The 20,430-nt window shown below is 38.8% G+C and overlaps 1 protein-coding gene across 4 annotated transcripts; it reads right to left on the bottom strand.

The window, feature by feature from the left end:
- Window positions 1-1,451: 1,451 nt before the first annotated feature.
- cdca2 (cell division cycle associated 2) lies at window positions 1,452-18,561 on the bottom strand. Of its 4 annotated transcripts, none has more exons than XM_086076978.1 (15): window positions 18,258-18,561; window positions 17,643-17,820; window positions 17,436-17,572; window positions 15,718-15,886; window positions 13,493-13,644; window positions 13,164-13,337; window positions 11,694-11,823; window positions 9,555-9,880; window positions 7,161-7,212; window positions 6,999-7,073; window positions 5,065-5,192; window positions 4,374-4,433; window positions 4,099-4,167; window positions 3,615-3,777; window positions 1,452-2,360 (listed from the first exon to the last, which is right to left on the bottom strand). In XM_086076978.1, exons 2-15 carry the CDS (start codon window positions 17,818-17,820, stop codon window positions 1,567-1,569), a joined length of 2,607 nt encoding a protein of 868 aa, XP_085933104.1. In that variant the 5' UTR covers window positions 18,258-18,561; the 3' UTR covers window positions 1,452-1,566. The 4 variants fall into 4 exon arrangements, with proteins under 4 accessions (XP_085933104.1, XP_085933105.1, XP_085933106.1 ...); XM_086076979.1 differs by having other exon boundaries at window positions 15,718-15,883; XM_086076980.1 differs by lacking the exons at window positions 17,436-17,572; window positions 17,643-17,820; window positions 18,258-18,561 and adding an exon at window positions 15,967-17,367.
- Between the last annotated feature and the right edge of the window lie 1,869 nt (window positions 18,562-20,430).

Genomic DNA, 20,430 nt, shown 5'->3' with positions numbered 1-20,430 from the left:
TACCGGATTCACATCATTAGCAAAACTGGGAGCACATTTTTATTGACAGCATAAAAATCAAACTATCCACATGGCCCGGGAGCACATGGACGGTAGCAGTAAGAAGAAAATAACTGATTTTTTTGCAAGTCCTCTCCAGCTGTCAGACCCTCTCCATGTCCCATGGGGGGTTGCCACGGTGACAGGAGGCCACATGTCTTGGGGGCGTCATCTTGCTCAAAGGACCTCATTGTTCTTGTGCTAAGCCGTCTTCACTCTGCCAGCGACTTCGGCTTCACACTCCTCACTCACACGTTCATAACACCAGTTTGTACACAGGTGCACCATTCTGTACTCAACTGCCAGATCGCAGGCATGCCAAGTTTGAGTCAATGAAGGTGGGTCCATGTTTAAAAAACAAAACAAAAAAACATACACAAAATGCTCATCGTTTTTTTTTTCTTTTAATAAAATCTAAAATATACTGACCCATTGAAATGAAATCGCATATAGTAATATTAATATACCTTATTCTCCTGGTTTGCGATCACTTCCGCATGACTGTGACAAGCAGTACCTCAGAACGACCACTGGATGGCACTAAAGTCCTGCTGCGTCACTCCAAAAGGAGACGGACCTCCCGTCTGCCAGATGGGCACGGCCTTGCCTTGCATTCAACCACAAAACGAGCACCTTGCTGTCTATTAGCAGAGTTGTTCGGGCTTGATGTCAAAGTAGAACGTCAATGACACTGTGATGGATGCGTCACAACCGGGCCAATTGCATACAGTGATCACAGTTCCAACAGGTGTGTAATATTGCAAATGGTTGATACCCCCCCCCCCCCCAATAGTTCAATTACAAAATTCAAACTCAATAAATAAATAGGAAAATACTTTTTATAAAGCTAATTCCTACCTAATTTCTATACTAACATCACTATAAAAAAATAGCTTCTTATGCAATACTGCAGTTTTTTTCTAGATGGTTAATTTTAACTGCATGCTCAAGTCATGAACATTGTGTGAATGTTTGTTCAAAGTGTGTGTGTGTGTGTGTGTGTGTGGTACACAACGCAAAAGAAGCAGTTGGCTCCGCATGGCATTGCTTTTGTTGCTTTTTTTTCTTTCCAAGTTGATCCAAAAGCAGCTCAGACCGACTCAAAGGCTAATTTGTTTTCTGTGATATTTAGCCCATCCCTCCATTTCTTTTACATTCATCCAGTAGCCTCTAACCTCGTCTGACAGATTGCTAGTGCACTGAGGCCGTCTTCATCTATCCACTAAGAGAAACTATTGACTCATTGGGGTTCAATCTAGTGACTTGGGAGAGTGAGGGGGGGAATGTGTGGTTGGATATTGATTGAGAGGAGGTCAGCATAAATGATTGGGCTCTCTGTGTATTGAGTGGCTTGCATAGAAGAACGATGCAAATGATTGGCTCAGGACAAAAGCATCAGCACTTTCATCCCATAAAACAACAAGCTTGCAAAACAAGCAATTTAATTATGAACGAAAGAACACACACAAGGAACAATTGAGTGAACAAGAACCGTCCGAATACCAGCAAGTGGTGTGCAGAGTATCCTCAAACATGGTTGGTTGGTAGAACAGTAGAAGAACATTTCCGACTGCGGGTCTTCATGCTGGTTCCTTTTTTCATTTCAGGGGAGATCTGGGGCACCCAGGCCAGACCCGTGTCATTATCCTCGTTGCTTTGGTTCCTGAGGCTGCGGCGCACCGAGCGCTGCCCCCTGCTGGGAACACGTTTAAAGACATCCTCAAAATTCAACTCGGCCTGCCAGGAAGCCAGACCACCGTTGGCTGGTGCTGCCTCTTCAGCAGAGTCGCTGGTTTTCTTCTGCTGTGTTTCTACTTGCTGTTCAGGTTGTTCCTCTGCCAGGTTCACAGAGCGCCTCCTGCGTCTCGACACCTTTTGGGCCGGCTGGGTTGTCAAGGTCACCGTGTTGGTTTCTTCTGAGGTGGAACCATCAACAGCCACAAGCCCTTCTGATTTTGTATCTGTGTGTGTGCTGGTTGAGTCAGCAACTGTTATGGTGCAAAGTTCTTCAGTGCCAGCCGACTCCTGTTGTGAGGGGACATCTATTGACACAGCAGTGATCTCTTCTTCACGTTTCTCGCTTGTCTTCTCCTCGGTTTCCATATGAGACTCCACACATGGCAGGTTTTCATTTGAAACTCTGGCCTCCTTGAATCTCCCCCGACTTGTGGTCCTGGATCTTGGTGAGCACCTTTTCTTCCCCAAGACTTTTGGTCCATAAGACAATGGAGTGCCTGATGTACTTTCACCAATAGAAGCAGAAGACTCAGGGCCGCTGCTTGCTAATTCAGCAGATTCGTTCTTCAGGTTTGCACTTTCATCTGGGATGATTGGGAGAAATCAACAACAAAAGAGGAAATTCAGTACTTTTGCCTCTTTTGCTTTGGCGATGTTAAATATGACGAGGATGATGAGGTCGTTACTAATGGCTGCCCTGGGTTGGCGTCACGCAAGTGCTTGTATTTCATTACAAGAAAAAAATAACAAAAAGCCACTGTTTGGCATGATACGCATGTTTACACAATATTTTTTCTCAGGATTTTGGGCAAAGTGGGTAAAATGTACCTACATTCTACCACTGCTTACACTGGCCAACATTTTTTTCTTCCATTTCCTGCTGCATGAGTTTTATTATTATTATTATTATTATTATTATTTTAAACTGATTCTTTACAATTTTTGGTTGCTGATTTCAAATCTGCCATCAGTCTTTTTTCTGAATGCTTTTGTTTTTATGCATTCGGCGGATTTGATATTCTTATATTAGTGATATTTTATAGAGAAAAAAACCTAGAGATTTGAATCCAGCACACAATTTTATAAATTATTATATATTTTTTTAAGTAAGTGTTTGTAACGTTTGTAATGTAACACATTTATGTTGTTAACTAGCACCATTAGGGAACAGAAACGTTTTGTTTGTGGTGAAAGACGAGTCTATACTTTCATTTGGTAGCTTTGATGTAAAAACAATCATAGAACACAATATTTGGTGGGTGTTGAAAATGGCTGGCACGGGGGTTGTGATCACGGGTTAAAGATCACATCTTTATGGGTATTGCACAAGTGCCAGTCATTTGTTGTCTGGACATGGGAAAAGTCTCCAGACGCATCCAATAACGGCAAAAAAAGCTGATACAATCATCACGTCACAGTAGCACATCTGTGCGCATTTGGATTTTTGTGGTGGGTCAGAAGAATTGATTGTTTTCTGATCAAAACAGCGATGTCTGACAATGCGATTGTACGCTCGCCAAAGCTGGCCTTTGCAGCGCTCCTGACTGATGCAGGATCTGTTGTGTTAACTATTTTACAAATTATTTTTTGGGGAATTTAGATAAACATACATTGATAATTTAATACATCATACATTTTTTTTTTTTTTTTACTGTTGTTTGTATTTGAACAGCCAGTTTTAACTGTCAACGGTTTTAAATTGTCAATACATGCCGCTTATGTCTCCTTTAAGCAAATAAGAGCTGCTTTTCTCTTAAGCATACATTTTGTGTGACTTAAACATTATACAAGGTTTAGAACACCGTCTATAGTTTAGACGATGAGTGTACATCATTTACCTGCATAGCTGGTGGGGGGACTGCACTGCCCTTCTGCAGACGGGCGGACGGACAACTCTCGGATGGGACTAAGGCTAGGATTCTTGGACGCGTATTCTCGAGAGCCGTAAAGAGAAAGGTTCACCTCCTTTTTCCACCGATTTGATGCTGTGGATTTGCGCAACTGCAGAGACAGAAGTTATAATAATTTATATAATTCAATTTTTTTATAAAATAGGCCAACACTCAAAACTGTGGTTCTTAGGGGGTTGTTAAACAATTTACAATGAATTAATCAAAGTGTGGCATATCATTCAAAAAGTACCTCAGTGTAAACTTTCTAATCACAATTTTAAATGCACCATTTTAGCTACTTGAAAGACATACTGATTTGGGGGCATGGAAATCCCCTTAAAATGTGTGTAACAACGGCATAGATAAAGAAAAAAAAAGACATTCACTTTTCCGACCAGGATTTGTGCAACACAAGCCTGAGTAAACTCACTTGAATCGCCTCAAAAGGCTTGGCAGCAGAGCGTGTCGACCTCCTCACAGGTGTGCTCTGCTCAGGTAGCTAAACGGAAGAGAAAATTGGCAGAAAGATGACCAACATGATACGGACCATCTCTCCAGCACATGCGCAGAAGGTGGATACGCCGAAATGCGATTACTTTCATATTCAATGGAATTAAACAGTAATCTGTTGGCAGCTGGTAGATAAAGCTGACTGATAAAAAGGAAATCGTGTCTGCTAAATGGCAAGATCAGCAGTCCTAATACCTTTCTCTTCCGACTACAAGCAGCTGGAAATCCATTTGTAGATTCAGACTCAGCCACTGCCTGCAATGGGAGACATTCATTTTGTGGTCAGACAAAAAAAAAGAAAAAGAGACTACTGTGGAACCTCCAATGTTCAATGGACTCCGTGTCGTGTTGCTGGTTGACGTCCGAGGTGATGTATTTTATTTTATGAACACTTTTTGTTGCCCATTACATATATTGTGAAATCCAGGCTCAAACTGTGGCGATAAAATGAAACATTTATTAAAGGGGAAGTCAACCCCCCATTTTCTGTTGTTGACAATACCAACAGCCCCACTGATCTAAATACGGTATTCTGGTTAATATTGATTTAGTGGAATATGAATTAAGCAGCAAAATCCAGCCGTTTTAGCCATCTCAGAAGGTGAGCTGTGTTTGGTCGTTGCATGAGCCCTGACATGCATTAAGTTAAATTTCTAGATCCAATGTCTTTATCACACTTTACATTGTTTGATAGAAATAGCATAGGTTTAAATGAGTCAATTCTTTAAATGCTCAATGTATTTTATGAAATTTGCTGACATTACTCATAATGGTGGTTTGACCTGCAAGTTTTGTTTAGCTTTTGAGACATTTGTTTTTAACGAAAAATATCTTCTAAGAACACGTTTTGGGATACCCTATATGTAAATAAGAATGCACAGCAGACCTTTTTTTCCTGGTGCCTCAATGTAGCTGCAGCCTTACTGACAGCCTCAGGTTGTTTCTCCTCTGGCAAAGATGCAAGCTCTTTCAGGGCATTCCATTGGCAGGCTGGACTTGTCTCAGACTTCACTTCTAAGGGGAACCATTCAATGAAATCAGTTGCTTAACTACCAATATAATACAATTGGAAAAAGAAAACAGACAAAAATGATTTCTTATGTTATTATAAAATATGCTTCCAGGCCGAGAATCATTTCAGTCTTAGTGAACAATAACAGCTATAGTATTATCAATAAAGTACATTCAGACCCAGAATTAGAATGTTGAATATAATAGCGTTTTGATGAAATAATTTCAATTTTCACTTTCCAAGCAGTAATGTTAGAAAGCTATTTCAGCTACAGTATCACAATAAAAAACTGAAAGAAACCCTCATGAAGATAAGAGTTTACTTTAAGTAGTACAATGTTTAGTATAATTAACTCTTATAGATAAAATACAGTTAAGTGTATTTTTTAAATTATGAAATTTGCAGATTTTCTTCAACATTTATCATTTGGCACATTGTGTCCGTCTCTGTCAGGTAGATAGGAAGTGCACAGATAGAAAGAAAACATTTTCTTTATTTTATTTTATTTGATTATATATATATATATATATTTTTTTTTAAGAAGACTGAAAACATTTTCAAGTCTCCCCTAGAGGTGTTTAGCTGTGATTTCGGTATTTTAGTTATCCTTCTAAAATGTTCATCCATTTTAACAAAATGTCTTTATTGTGGTTTTTGGTCACCAATGCGATTGTTCCAAGATTGCTTATTTTGGCTACAAGTATGAATAGACACTTTAAAATGACCACATTTCCTTCAAATTACCTTTGTTATGGAAAATAATTATTCAGCATTAGTTTGTACTGTATTGTGGACACCTGTATTTTTTTTAACAATAGTTTTTTTCTAGTGCTGTCAAAGTTAAAGCGTTAACTAATTAATTAATCCCGAGAAATTATCGCATTAATCATGTATTAACGCAGATTAATCACACTATTAATTTTGACCACAGATGATCCTTTAGCTTGACAGTGGATGGTTGTGTTAAAGGTAGCACAGGTTGTGTTTGAGCAATAAACTATTTAATAAATGTTTGTGTATGACATTCATAATATTTGTTCATAAATATTGGGGTCATTTTTTCCCCATTTTAAATTATGCAAGTAATTAACTGATTAGAAAAAGAGGAGGATGAGCGTGTGCAGTGGAGCAAAAATTTTTTTTGAAGACGTCCTCATAACATTAAAAATTGAAAGAATTAACTAGTTGAATTAATTAGATGATCGGCAAATTTGGCGGGCAAAAAATGTTGATAAAAAAACTTTTAAATTAAGCAATTAATCGTGATTTATCAAAATTCTAAGATGTGATTAATCTGATTAAAAAATGTAATCGTTTGACAGCTCTAGTTTTTCCATTTCTTGTACATGAAGCAATATCGAAGTGACCTTGACTGGTAAGCCTGCTTGGAACAGACTTGCTTGCTTTTCTGACTTTTGACCTTCCCTTCTCCTCCCAAATTCCTAACTAGGCAGCATAAACAATCTTCCCGTGATTCTTACTGCGCACTCTCTCACAGACAACAATCTTCTAGACTGCTCTGTTAGACTTGTGTATATTTGAAGCTTCAAATATAAAGAAACCCAAAATAAATTGTTTTTTACAGACGGTTTCATTCATCTCGCCAAACGGCTGAAAATTCCACAACACCTTCCATTATGAATTATTATTTAATAATATTAATAATCAATGTAAAAGCGTAAATATGTAAACGTGGAGATGGGGGGCTGGGACATTTTAGCAATATCACCAGAAATGTGAATATCTTAAAGGCTCTGAATACTTTCTCAAAGCATTGCATCTATAAAAAAGGATGAATGAGTTTGTACCTGTTGTTGCAACTGGAGAAAGAGCCTCATCATTGAAAGCATCATTTAAATTCAGCTGGGCGTAATTCACCAATTCTGAAAAAATAAATAGAAATAAAAATTCAAGTCATGCATTCTACTGACTTCACACTAACCAATTGTCAATAAAATTCAATTTCCAACCTGTATCAGTCATAACTGCAGAGTCGCCGTCTTCTATTGAAGGAAAAATTATCTAGATGCATAAAAACAAAAAGCACCTTAAACAATTTTGCTCATAGCATAACCGTGATACTTTTACTCCTAAATAATGAATATGATAAATGGATATGGTTAGTCAACGAAAAAAGAAAACTATATATGATCCAACCACTACTGATGCCAAGATGAAGCAAGCTGATACAAAAGCAAGCTGCTACGGTATTCATCGTGAACATTTATTTAACGACAATGTTTACACTTAACATATTAGGGTATGTAAGGTACAACCAAATTTCAGTTGGGACTAAATAAATAAAACAGAATATAAAGATTTTCAAGTCCCTTTCAACCAAGACAAGACATTTGTTCAAACGGAAAAACGTTTTCCTTTTTGCAAATATTCACTTATTTTGAATTTCATGCCTTTCGGAACTGATAACAGTAATTAATTTGTTGAAACTTTGCAGGTAGAATTCTTTCCTGTTTTTGCTGAGCAGTTCGAGGTCTCCGTTGTTGTAATTTTCTCTTCATGTTGTGAGACACATTTTCATTGGGACAAGTCGGGGCCTCTTTTACTACAAAAGCCACACTGTTGTAACATGGGCAGATTTTGGCTTTTGCATTGTTCTGCTTAAATAAGTGGGGGCGCCCTGAAAAAGAATTTGCTTGGATGGCAGCATATGTTGCTTCAAAACCAATACAGGTATGTACCCGTCAGCATGAATTGTGCCATGACAGATGCCATTTTGTGACGTCAGCCTCCAAGACGTGACTTTGTCCGGACTGATTGGCAATCGCGGTGGGGGGCATTTGCATTATATGGACAATAATTGAATGAACGATGCCGTATTTCGCTCCACTCACTATAGCTTAATAGCACTTAATGAGGAAAACGTGTATGTCCAAGCATTAGCGTTGACAGTGCAAATGTGAGTAAGTTTACATTCAGGCAATCACCCTTTAAAAAACAGAATATTGCCAAAAGTCGGGTTTTGAAAGGCCATGTAAACATGCACAAATACACAATTATGTTCCTATTCGTGGTTTTGAAAACCCTCCAAAATACCCCTTGGGTTATTGTGCGCATGCACTATTGTTCTTCTCAGTCTTCTTTTCTTCTTCACTTATTTCTATATTACCAGGAATCTTGATCTTTGTTCTACAGTAACTGTATGCGCAGTGTCATTCCACTTGCTAAACGAGCCTCGCTTGAATACACTCTACAGAGACAATGCCACAGTTTGTATTTATACAGTGCACACACACGTGTATAGAAGCCTGTGTTTCTGGCGTGTAACTCACCGAAAATACTCAAGCTGAGGTAAACAAACATGACGACACACTGCAAAGTAGCACACTTTTGGAGGGAGGAGGAAACCGACTACTTTGTTTAGGGTCGTGAGTGACATAATGTCTTATTGACCATAGAAAGTTACAAGCGAAAATGACGCCTATTTAGGTAACAACGTTACGAATGGGATATTCCAGTTGAGCGCAATGACCATGTATAAGGGAGTAACTGTCCACCACGCATGTAAACGGCTTATCTCGAATGTTTCAAAAACCAGGATTCTGACCTTAACCCGAATATTATTGACTGCCTGTAAAATTAGTCAGTGTACTGATATAAATTTAAATAAATGCTGTTTTTTTTTTAAACTAACACATTTAACTTATCTCACAAGATTCACCAATAATCATATCCAAATATGTACATTTTAAAATGAACCTAAAGCCATTGCTTTCTGTAGACATTACAAGCAAAATTGAAGATTGAGGCTTGTTCTAATCGCTTCTGTTTTGCAGAAAAAGCCAAATACCGGGACCCCGAAACCCAGAACCCTCCATGGAGTTGGGTTCACTTGTACAGTAATTTCTGGGCTATAAAGGCACACCTGACTATAAACCGCGCTAGCTAAATTTGGGGAATACTGGAGTTTGCTACACATATAAGCCGCACCCGACTGTCAGCCGCAGGTGTTTTAATGTTACCGCACCGGGTTTCCGCTACTTTCTTTTCCATAATGAGGCCGCAAATTGTCTTCGCTCTCGTTCTCTCTCTCCTACTGTATTTGGGCTCACTTGGTTAGTTTTGCCTGACACTCTTGCGCTATCTTTATAGTGCGCCCCCTTGTGATCTGATGGATAAGCCGCACCTTTGTATTAGCCGCAGGGTCGAATGCAAGTGAAAAAAGTAGCAGCTTGTAGTCCAGAAATTACTTAATACTTATTAATGGAGAGATTGTTTGGGGGCAGTATTGATTCATTCATTTGTTGAATAGGAAATGACCAAGGTTAGAAAAATAGGGTGATTTTCACATCATAATCTGAGCACATTTCTAATATTGTATTAAAAAAAAAAGACAAGTAACATACCTTTTTAAACTCCTCCACTCCATCTTCTGCAATATGCCGCATTCTGCTGTTATGCGAGGGAACAAACAATGGGGAGGCACCAAATGCACTGCTGAGGTCAGGCTGGGCTTGCGTGGTGCAAGATTCATCCCTTTGTGGTGTCTTCCATGTCAAGTTCAGCTTTAAAATCCCACCTGGTGTGGAAGTTTGAGCTGGTGTCCCCCCCTTCTGCAATGGGGTGCTGGGAGGCAGTTTCTTATCAAAGAACTCGGGGGAAAGAGGACATCCAAAATGCACCTGCTTTTTCTTCTTCTTTGTTGCAGATGCCACAGAGGAGTCACTTTGTTCTGTATGTACAAGAATGATGAAAACTGAAGGCATTCAAGAGAGATAATCAGCTGCACACACTTTCTAAGGACGATTACATGACAAAGAGAGTAAAAAATAATAATATATAATTATTGCATCCAATACACAGCTGTGCTTGTAGGTCAACTAGATCTGTCACTATTATTGGTTATCAATTATTCAGATCCAATTTTATTTTGCATTAAAATGTACTGTGCTGCAAAAAAAAAATTCTGATGATTGCTTATTAACCAATTATTGTTGTTTATCTTGTATTGTTTACTAATTAAACAAAACCAAATTAACAATTAACAATAAAGTAAGCAATTTCAAATGACAGGAAGTGATGTGCTGTACTCACCAACCTTTTTTAAAATGAGAGCTACATCTTGGGTACTAATTAGTAGTGTTGTTCCGATACCGATACTGGTATCGGCACAGGACCCGATACTGCATTAAAACAGTGGTATCGGTATTGGTGAGTACTAACAAGTAACATGCCGATACCATTAATTCTGACGCTAATATAGGACTTTGGATGCAGCATCTTGTGTCTTTCTCATACACGACATTCACTGATAAGTGACATGTTCACTGCATGCCGAGCTAAGATATGCTATTGGCCCTTGAATGCTCTGAACCAATGGCGGGGCAGCTTTTTCATGTTGAGAAAAAAAACAACGTAGGTATCGGTATGGTATCGGCCGATACTGCAAAGCTGGGTATCGGAATCGGTATCGGGGGCCAAAAAGCGGTATCGGAACAACACTACTAATTAGCACATTTGGAAATGCGGAGAAATAACTAAATGTTAACATTCTTCTTCTGTTTAATTCTTAGTAAGTCAATGTCCCATAACTAGTAAGCAATTTTTAGAACAGACTCATGGGCAACTCATGTCCTCGGGCCAAACAAGTACCCGCTGGCAACATATATTTATTAATTTTTTTAGGACAATGCACAATAATCAACAGAGCAAAAAGGCACTCGTTTGCAGTGCCCTCTTTGGTCTTGCTACATTGCTCCCCCTCTGTCTAACTGCTCATCCCTCCCCTCTCTGCTTTACGAGATGGAGGGGAGAAAAAAGTGACTCGGCTCCAAAATGATTATTTGATTATCAAAATAGTTGTCAATTAATTTCATGATCAATTGACCTTACCGTGGCACGCCCCTCCCCGCCCGCTAAATGCGACGAGCAGCCCCCCTTTGACATTTACGGTCAAGATGAGCTAAAGTGCATCCACAGTAACGGCAAAGTTGTCAGATCTTCCTTGTGATTTCTCCATCAGGTATTTTCAGGACACCAATATTTCTCTTCGAAGCAAGCAGAGAGGCGGTAATTTTTTTAGTGAATGGTATCTTCACTCCCTAACCATGAAATTTTGCCCAAAAACAAAGGGAATACACAGGGTAAGAATTTATTTATATTACTTCATAGTTTAAATTTTTTTGTTGGCATTAATCAACAAAGGGATGGGAGGTTAGCTACCCGGAGCTACCATTAGCCTTTTGCTAAAAAACAACAATGGCGAACATTACACCTTAGTGCAGACGTAGTAGTTTCTGGTAATTTTGGAGGGATTGGTTGGTGTTTGAGGGTTTAGGCAAGGGAATAAACCAGACAGTGTCTGGCGGACAACTTCTTCTAGTCGATCGGGATAACGGTTATCACTCTCACACATGCCGTGACTAATGCACCACCGGGAGCTGGATTGCTTTGTTTGCCCGCAGCAAAACGCACGTGCCGACAACATTTTGGAACCAAAATGAAAGACTAAATTCTTGCATGACAGAGCAGTGTACATGTTTTACCTGATGATTTCATCTCTATTTGAGAGGGGAAGGAGGAGAACTGGAAAGCAGAGAAAGACTCCTCTGGTGAAGCTGATATAAGGCCACTGGGCTGTACTCGGTTGGGGCTTTGAGGTTCAAACACATTGTCCTGTTGAGAAAGAATAAGCTACATTACCATTCTGTTGGACTACCACTCATATCTCTACTTAACAGATGTACAAGTACTGGTATTAATAACTTTTGTTGATGATGATGTTGACCTAAATTTGGTGTGAAAGGTGTGGGGCACTTATTGCAGACATTTTTTTTTCCTTTCCAGTCGTAAATGCATCAATCAGGTGTACTTTGAGGGTCACGTGGAGAACAATTACGTATGTAGAAAACAGCCTAAAGCAATGGCTTTCTAAGTGTGGTATGGTGTGGTCCGTTATAGATTTACCTCTAAGGTTAGATTGCATTAGTGCACTAATTTGTGTACATTTTAATTAGAGCTGTCAAACGATTAAATTTTTTGATCAGATTAATCACATTATAGAATTTTGATTAATCATTTAATAAGAAAGGCTTTTTTAATCAATATTTTTTTTCTCGCCAAAGAGCACCGGTTATGTGTTAATTCTTTTGACATTTAATGTTACGAGGATGTCTTCAACATTTTTTTATCCACTGCACACGCTCATCCTCCTCTTTTTCTAATCAATGAATTACTTGCATAATTTCAAATGGGAAAAAAATGAGCCCAATATTTTGACATGAACAAATATTCTAAATGTCATACGCACACATTTATTAAATGCTTTACTTTAATGCACGTAATTATGTTTATTGCTCAAACAACCAAGCTAAAGGATAATCTATGGTCAAAATTAATAGTGCGATTAATCTGCGTTAATTCAAGATTAATGCGATATTTTTTGTGATTAATTAATCAGTTAATGCTTTAACTTTGACAGCACTAATTTTAATTTGCATAGTTTTGTATAATTTAACCTTGAGTGTTTTCTTTCTGTGTGTTCTTTTTATTTTATTTTGTATGGACCTGTGTCTGCAATAAAGAATGACTATGCTCCCTCTAATGGTACATGAAAGAATTATTGAATGAATTGAAGTGTTTAAATTATGCGTAAAACCAATCTCTATGATGTTACCTTGAGTAATAACTCCACGTTTTAGTTCAACTTCAGACAAGTTTTAATTGCAGAATGCCATGTTAATAAACACTTCAACAACACTCAGTACACCCCACCCATTAGAATTGTAGGAGTCGCATTGCCTCCCAACTGTAATGGCATCTAAAGGTTATTCGGTTCATCAGACAACACCTGAACTTTTGCAAAAATAGTGAATCATGCACAAACGAAGAAAATGTCTTAAGATACTTTAACATACTTTGGAGATTATTACTACTGTTAAGAGGTCAGTCCCACATTTTTGCTGAATTATTTTCTAACGTGCACATGTCCAAGTGTCTAGAAGAGAATCTCCCACCTGTTGGTTGCTTTGGGATGAAAAGTTGTAATGTTTCAAGGACATCGGTGGCTCACTGTAACCATGAAGATGTGTAGAAGGAAGCACAGGTTGGGTTTCTTCTTTAGTCCCACTTGACGGCCGTGGTCCTTTGTTGACACCGTCATTGCATTCTGCCACAGGTTCCTTATCTCCCTGTGGACACAACAAAATACTGTCAAAGCTTCCAGTCAGCAGAAGGATACCAAAAAGGTTGTACTTATTTTTTTTTTTTTTTTAATCGAACTGAGAGAAGCAGAAACCAGTTGAATAACGGCAATCAAGGGAGTCTATGGTCAGAGTGATAATACCTCCTTGCCACTCCCATTTAAGTGAAGGTTAGGAGTGTGTGCTTCTTTAATCTTCACTTTACAGTCGTTGAAGGGGCCCACACGACGCTTCTTGCTGGGTGTGGGAGACACTCGATAATGGTTCTCTTTCCCTTCTTCTTGGTTGTATTCATCTGAAATGGAAAAAAAAAGAGAAGGCAATGGAAAAGTTTTGAAGATACACAAAAACTACTTTTGGCTCTTTTTGGCCTAAATTGTTTATGGCACTGTGGCAGGCATGCATGCATAATTGTTAGTAGCAGGCAGTTTGGCAATTAGAAAGGCATATGAACCAATTAAGGCTTTACAATATCAGGAAAACATATGGTAATGTGATAATGTTATTGAATATTGCATAGGTGAAATCAATTGTGATAAATAAACAAATATTTAAGTATACAATGTTAAGGTTACAAAATGCAGCAGTGTTGATTATTATTATTTTTTTAATAGTTACATTTTGTGACTGGATTAGAACAAGTATTGCAGTGCTGTCCCTTGAATGGTAGCGCAATATGTGTCATGAAGGTATGTGGGAAGCGCACATGCGTTTTGTGGAGGCAGGTGGGCTCCTTTGAGGGAAACACCAGGAAGTGTGTGTGTGTGTGTAAAGCACTAGTTAGTAGGGCTGCACGATAATGCTATTTTCAACCGATACACCGATCATTTAGACAGTGCCGATGTTGATAACCGATAAGCCGATAATTGTTTGCTAAATTAACTTGAATACAAATATACTTTCAAATCTGACTATAAGTCTAACATGTACAAATACATTGAAACACTGTGTAAAGAACCATGAAGCAAAATTTTATTGATATCTCTGCTTCAAAGACAACCAGTAACTCATTTTGAGTTTGACAAAACAAAACATTCACGTTTTAAAAATGCAACAAAATAACTGTGAGGGTAACATTTTGGGGAGACACAGTAAAGAAAGGCCACACTGGCGACTGCCATGTCGCCATGATGCATCTTCTGTGAACACGAGGTCGCGCGCATTACGGTGTCACAAATATGCGACACTACCTTAGAAGAGGGGAGGGATTGAGGAGTTGGGACACAACTTGAGCCACAAACACAACAGATGGACCAATGTGGGATGTCTATTATTATCGGAGGATTTCTTTATTATCTGGTTGATCTGTATGACGTCTAATTGGTCAATAATTGCCAATAATTATCAGCGGAATTCTTTACCTGGTTTATATCTGTTTGACGTCAAATTGGTCAATAATTGCCGATACTTATCGGCCACAGATTATATCGTGCATCCCTAGGAGTTAGCCAGCTAATGAGCATTAAATAAACGGTTGAAGCAGTGTGGTCAATGAAGCCCATTCTGGCAGTTTTCTGTCGGCCCCTCCCCTCCATCATATAAGGCAACAAAACGAAGGACAATTTGAGCTGAACGATGAATTGCATTTGCAATATAATTATGATTTGACAAAATGTGGTTTTCTAATCACCAAGACAGTGATTTGACAAGTCATTGGGAGTGGAACAGAGGAGTTCAGAGCAGGCAGAAGTGTCAATGGTGTAATGGAGCCTACCAAGCTACGGTAGGTGTGCACAATTTTCAGTGAGTTTTCTAAGCGAGTATAACAATTTTTACCTATTTTGCCTTGCTAATTAATTTTTATAAAGTTCTGTTCCCAAGACTGGTTGACTACAATTTACATGTTTTTGATACTTGAGCACACACACAGACATGACAGTGTGCATGTTCCTTGAGTGGTGTCAAATCAAAACACATCCTCCAGTCAAACGATTTGAAAATGGCAGCATGATGCAAAGTTGTTTGTCAGCTTAATTTTTTTTATGTTGCCTTATGTATATTTCATTTATCAATCTAGATGATGTTTAAAATGAAAGCATACATTGCTCATTTCCTAACCGATTTTCATGAAGTTTACTCTTTTTTTAATTTTTTTATATCAATGCCAAAGCATACTATTATGCAAGTATATTACATTTGACAGGAGCCCAAACCTATGCTTACTTTTGTTCCCAGTTCCCTTTTGATTGTGCCGTATTTTTTTGGTGCCATCCAAAAACATTGAATGTGCAGACACTCTGCCCCCACAGAGTTGGGCTTGTACTATGGCTTAACGTCCTGTTTTTGTACGGTGCTCCAGACGTGTAGAAATCTTAGCGACTGATCATTGTTGAGAAATGAAACTTTTAATCCTGTAGCAATGACTGACCAGACAGATAATCTCTTGTCTTCATGCATTCTCCAGTGTTGTCATCCTGTCTTGGCATCAGATCACAGACCTCGCTCTCCGCCACACCCATCAGGCTCTGGAAGGAAGCTATTTTCTGCTTCAGGGTGGATGCTGCCCGAGGAAGTAAGGGGCTACATTTGCCTAGCTGCTGAGAGTTCAGAGAGCGAACACAACAAATCTTTTTAGCGCTGCAACTCAACATTTCAACATGAATGACAAAACAAGTACCTGTATGACTGGGTTCAGGGGTGCGCCCAGGCTCCCCAATTTCACAATGATGCAACAAAAAAAAAAACGAGGTTGAACGAGTGCAACAAATCACAAACTAGGGACAAAAAGTCCTCAACATTGTAGTGAAAGCCTAACTTTGGTTTGGCAACGAGCGCACATATCATGGACTCAACCAATCAGAGAAAAGGGTGAGAACCCCCTCTGATTGGCCGTGGTCCATATATTATATTCCTGTACGTTTTTTATTTTCACTTTATTGAACATTGTTTAAAAAAAACTGTAAGCATGCATGTTTGTGTGTATGTTTGAAAATGCACGCTAAACACTTAAAGCGAGCCCAGAAGATAACATGTTGAAAAAGCAACAGAGAATAAAATGAAAACTATCATACAACTATTGACTACTTCTTTGAGAAGAATGTTAAGTCATGGCCTGATTCGCCCGAGACTCATTACGAAAGCTTGGACACAGAGCCATCAACTTCACATGTTGTATCAAGCCTTACTCCAGAAACGGCGCACGTTAATGACCTACACTCTGCGTCACAGCCCAACAAAAGTAAAAGAGTTCAAGTATACACATTTTAAAAAAATAACAGCTTCACCAGTTTCGCTGACTAAGTTACAATGAAGCAGATAATATAATGTGCTGTATTAACTGTAAAGAGTGTGACGACTGGGCCGTAGCCAGCCGGCTTCCCTGCAGCGTTGTATTAGCCCGGTGGTGCGCCAGGCTTTTCTTGCCCCCTCGTCAGACTATGTCCAACAAGAAATGCCAAGCCGATGTCACCGCACGTCCCCAGCCGCCATGTGCCAAATAAGCAGTTAAGCATTGTAGTTTGCAGGTAAACTTAGCATATTAAGCCTGATTAAAACACAATTAATAGCAAAACTGATAATCAACCGGTGAGACGGTTGAGTTGCTAGACGTGTGCGCGTTCAAGTAGAGCAACACGTCAACAGACGGAGATCGCGGCACGCAACGAGCTTTGGCACACAAGCAGCCAAACATGTTGTGGAGTTGTTTCGCTTACTCTGCCACACACGGCGTGGTAAAATAAAAACAATGTCGAACGATCATTACGGTCTGTGAGCACCCAGCCAAAAAGGAGCCGCCGGCGAAGAGAATGGTGAGCACCAAGCAAGTTGACATATCTAGTGAGTGTATTTGACATGTTGTTTTGGCGCTAAAGTGAATTGTGAAGCAATACAAAGCTAAATGATTTCATGAGTTGGCAGCAAGTACACAATTAAAAAGTTTAAATGCCTTGAGAACGTTTGTTTTTAACAGTCTGCATTCACATCTCAATTCATTAGCAACGTGACATGCTCAAAAGAAAAAGACCTGAGTGAATCTTTATACCTGGTAATGTTTCGTCTATTGCTTGAAACGTGACAAAGTGCAAACGTAAAGATCGTCAAAAGCCTGTCAAATTAAAATTACAAAACAGTGACACATATTCTCACCTTTGGTGTTTGACAGTGTGAAGAATTCTTCAATCTTTGTTGTGCAATGAAGCGGATGAGCGAGTTTGTTTCTGGTGAGCCCCTCACACCTACACTTGACCTTCTTCTTGCCTTTAGTTGAGCCAAACGAGACTTTTCTGGCGCAAAAGACAGAGACATGATTAGTCAAAGTTTCCTTCTTAAAATATATTGTACAAGTGAACTTACCTTTGCTTTCTGGTGGCGTCGGGATGAAACTTTGGACATTAATGCCAAACTGAGAAGGTGTGAATTTCAGAAAACCAAGAGGCTTCCTTGAAACACATGCAGAATTCTCTTCTTTAGAGGAAAACATTTCCCTCTGCTCTGTCTCCTTGTCCACGATGGCCATCTGTTCACCTGCCATCTGCATAAAACATAACTTTAACTACTTTAACTACTTGTGAGTAGTCTGTTATGCATTTTTACCGAGTATAGTGGCAAACTACGAATTGAAAAAAACTTGATTGTCAGTGGTCATCGAGAAAAGAAACTATCTTACAGGGTGCAGCAATGTAGACGTGAGAGCAAAATAAAGAAAAGCTAGTAGTCGTTACTCAAAGCGACAATTTAATACACAATTGCAGATGTTTGAGAAACAGTACAGCCATAAATGGAATTATCACAGCTAAATTCAAATATTAAAAAAATGACTGGACTAGTTTGTCGTTAGTTTTTGGGACCTCGAGACGTTAGTGACTGTAGCTAGGCCTTCAACAAGCACGCACCGTACAAACGTAATGTTACAAAAAAGAAAGGGGTGCCTATCATAAACAAATATATATGTATAGAACAGAAGCAAACCTGTGGTTGGGAAAATAAAGCGACGCCAATATCTACTAATTTAAAACAATACAGTATACAAATCCAAGACTTTCAAATTACGCTCCACGACAACACCACGCGTTGCATTGGGATCCTTCCGCAGGAAACGTAATCTCAAACACTTAAACGCCGGGTAAAAAAATATTTATATAAAAATAGAAATCACTGTCTCGTTTTACTATAAAACGTAAATAGGTTAATCAGGAAAGCCAAAAAGTAAGTTGGTAAAAAATGGCTCAAAATAACGATATAACACGTTCATATTGTCTAAGTACTAACTTCTAGGCGCATGTATCCAAACAAAGCAGGAACTAGTTTCTTATGAATCGCCCAATAGGAATACGGTGATGTCTCACGTGACTCCAGAAACGGCTCCGTTTCCTGTTCACCATCAGCTGTGAGCAAAATACAAAAACTAAAAACAAACAGTAATGAACATACAATTTAATTCGTTGTTCTATTATGTAGGTTATTAATTATCGTATTCTAAAGCGTTATATAAAAGGTGTTGGGGTAGTTAAAAATAAAAATAAAAATAATTATCCTCAATAAAATACCGAGGTATTGGGTTGGGACTCGGAATCGGCCAATCTCAAAATTAGGTGACTTGACTCGGGTCCAAAAAAGTGTGATCGGGACATCCCTACCAGTTACCATATGAGCCACATCTTGTTTGCTGTAATTTCTCACTCTGTATCAATTTAATCTATTTACACGTGAGACAAGCCCCACTTTTTGGGTAACCAATTATGCACTTGACTACTATTGCTACAGTGAATTATTCCCGGTTTGGTATTTGACAATACGCCAATTAATGGATTTTCTTTCTTTCTTCAACCTATCCTGCCTGCTGAAAAGTGACCTATTTGCTGTTTATGTGGCCAGTACAGCACAATCAAAACAGTATTGTTTTAGCGCCACCTGGTGGCATCTTGGTGCTAAAGAAAAAAATATAGCGCAGTGAGATACATGTGCGACTTGATCAAAGATGAATGGACTTGGACTGTCATGCGTTTATTTTATTTTATTTCAACATGTATATAAAAAACGGACTGGTTATAAAAGTACATGTGCAAAGACAAAAATATACAAAACATATAAAACAACAAACACAACATTAAAGCAACAAAAGCAACATAAGAAAGTTTCACAGTGTTTTACCCAGTCATGAGCTACACGTTTACACATACATGTTCGAAAAGGAATAGGAAGAAGTATAAACTTATCAGGTCTTACCCCTTTTAACATCCGTTGGAAGAAGTGAAGCCATCGACAGCCATCTTATGTTGCCACTCACTAAGGCTACTTAACTTGAATACATTTATTTCTCTGTGGCATTTTCACATTATTTTCTGCCGCTATGGTGAAAATGCAGTTGTACGTACCATTAAGTCTGGGAGAAGCTCTACTTACGTGTATATTTCATTGCTACGAGAAAGACTTTCTTTTCTTTTATGAGGTTTATTCCGGGGGCTACGCAAAGAGTCGTCTGATCATGTTGTCACAACCATCAACAATCATGTGAAAGTAAAGCCCATCAGGAAAAACCTAACCTCTGTACGACGGCGTATTAGGACCACATATACATATATATATATTTTTTAGAGGGCGGGGTCAATATTCAGAAAAAAAAATCGCAAATTTGCGAGTTTATAAAGTGTAAAATGTTTTTTTTCTCGGAATGTTGCTGCCGCCCTCTAATTATTATTATTTTTTTATATACGAGCCCAGGTCCTGGCTATACATCACTTCTCGCCTAATGTTGCCCAGAATAGGATTCCAGCTCACACATGCAACAATGTGGAGGAAGATGTTAAGAATAATCCTTCAATCCAAATGTGTGCGAGACGGACGGGTACAGCAGGTCTTTCCATGCTGCTGCTCAGACTTCACAACCAACCCTGGTCTCAATGGCTTGTGCACAGGCTTGATAGATTATTCATTCACGTATTGCTGACATGTCACTCCTGACAGCTGCTTTCTCTCCTAACTTTATGTATGTATAATATTTTTGATCTCTCTTTGCAAATGGTTTCTGCTCCCTATTCTTGCTGCTGTTGTTAAAATTCGCAATGGAATATTTATTACAATTAATTAATATTGATTTCCTTTATGTTGACCTAATTGATGCAAATATATAGTTGTAGAGTTG

Source organism: Leptonotus elevatus, chromosome 5, assembly GCF_054856555.1.
Source record: "Leptonotus elevatus isolate MCC_2025b chromosome 5, RoL_Lele_1.0, whole genome shotgun sequence".
NCBI lineage: Eukaryota > Metazoa > Chordata > Actinopteri > Syngnathiformes > Syngnathidae > Leptonotus > Leptonotus elevatus.
This window is presented reverse-complemented; position numbering and strand designations above follow the sequence as displayed.

Excerpts from the sequence above, each read along its gene's own strand:
- cdca2 (XM_086076978.1), bottom strand. The coding sequence starts at position 17,820 with ATGGCAGGTGAACAGATGGCCATCGTGGACAAGGAGACAGAGCAGAGG. Across the intron at positions 9,881-11,693 it reads AATAGAGATGAAATCATCAG|AACAAAGTGACTCCTCTGTG; the intron begins GTAAAACATGTA and ends TTGTACATACAG. Across the intron at positions 4,434-5,064 it reads TGAGGCACCAGGAAAAAAAG|GCAGTGGCTGAGTCTGAATC; the intron begins GTCTGCTGTGCA and ends CTCCCATTGCAG.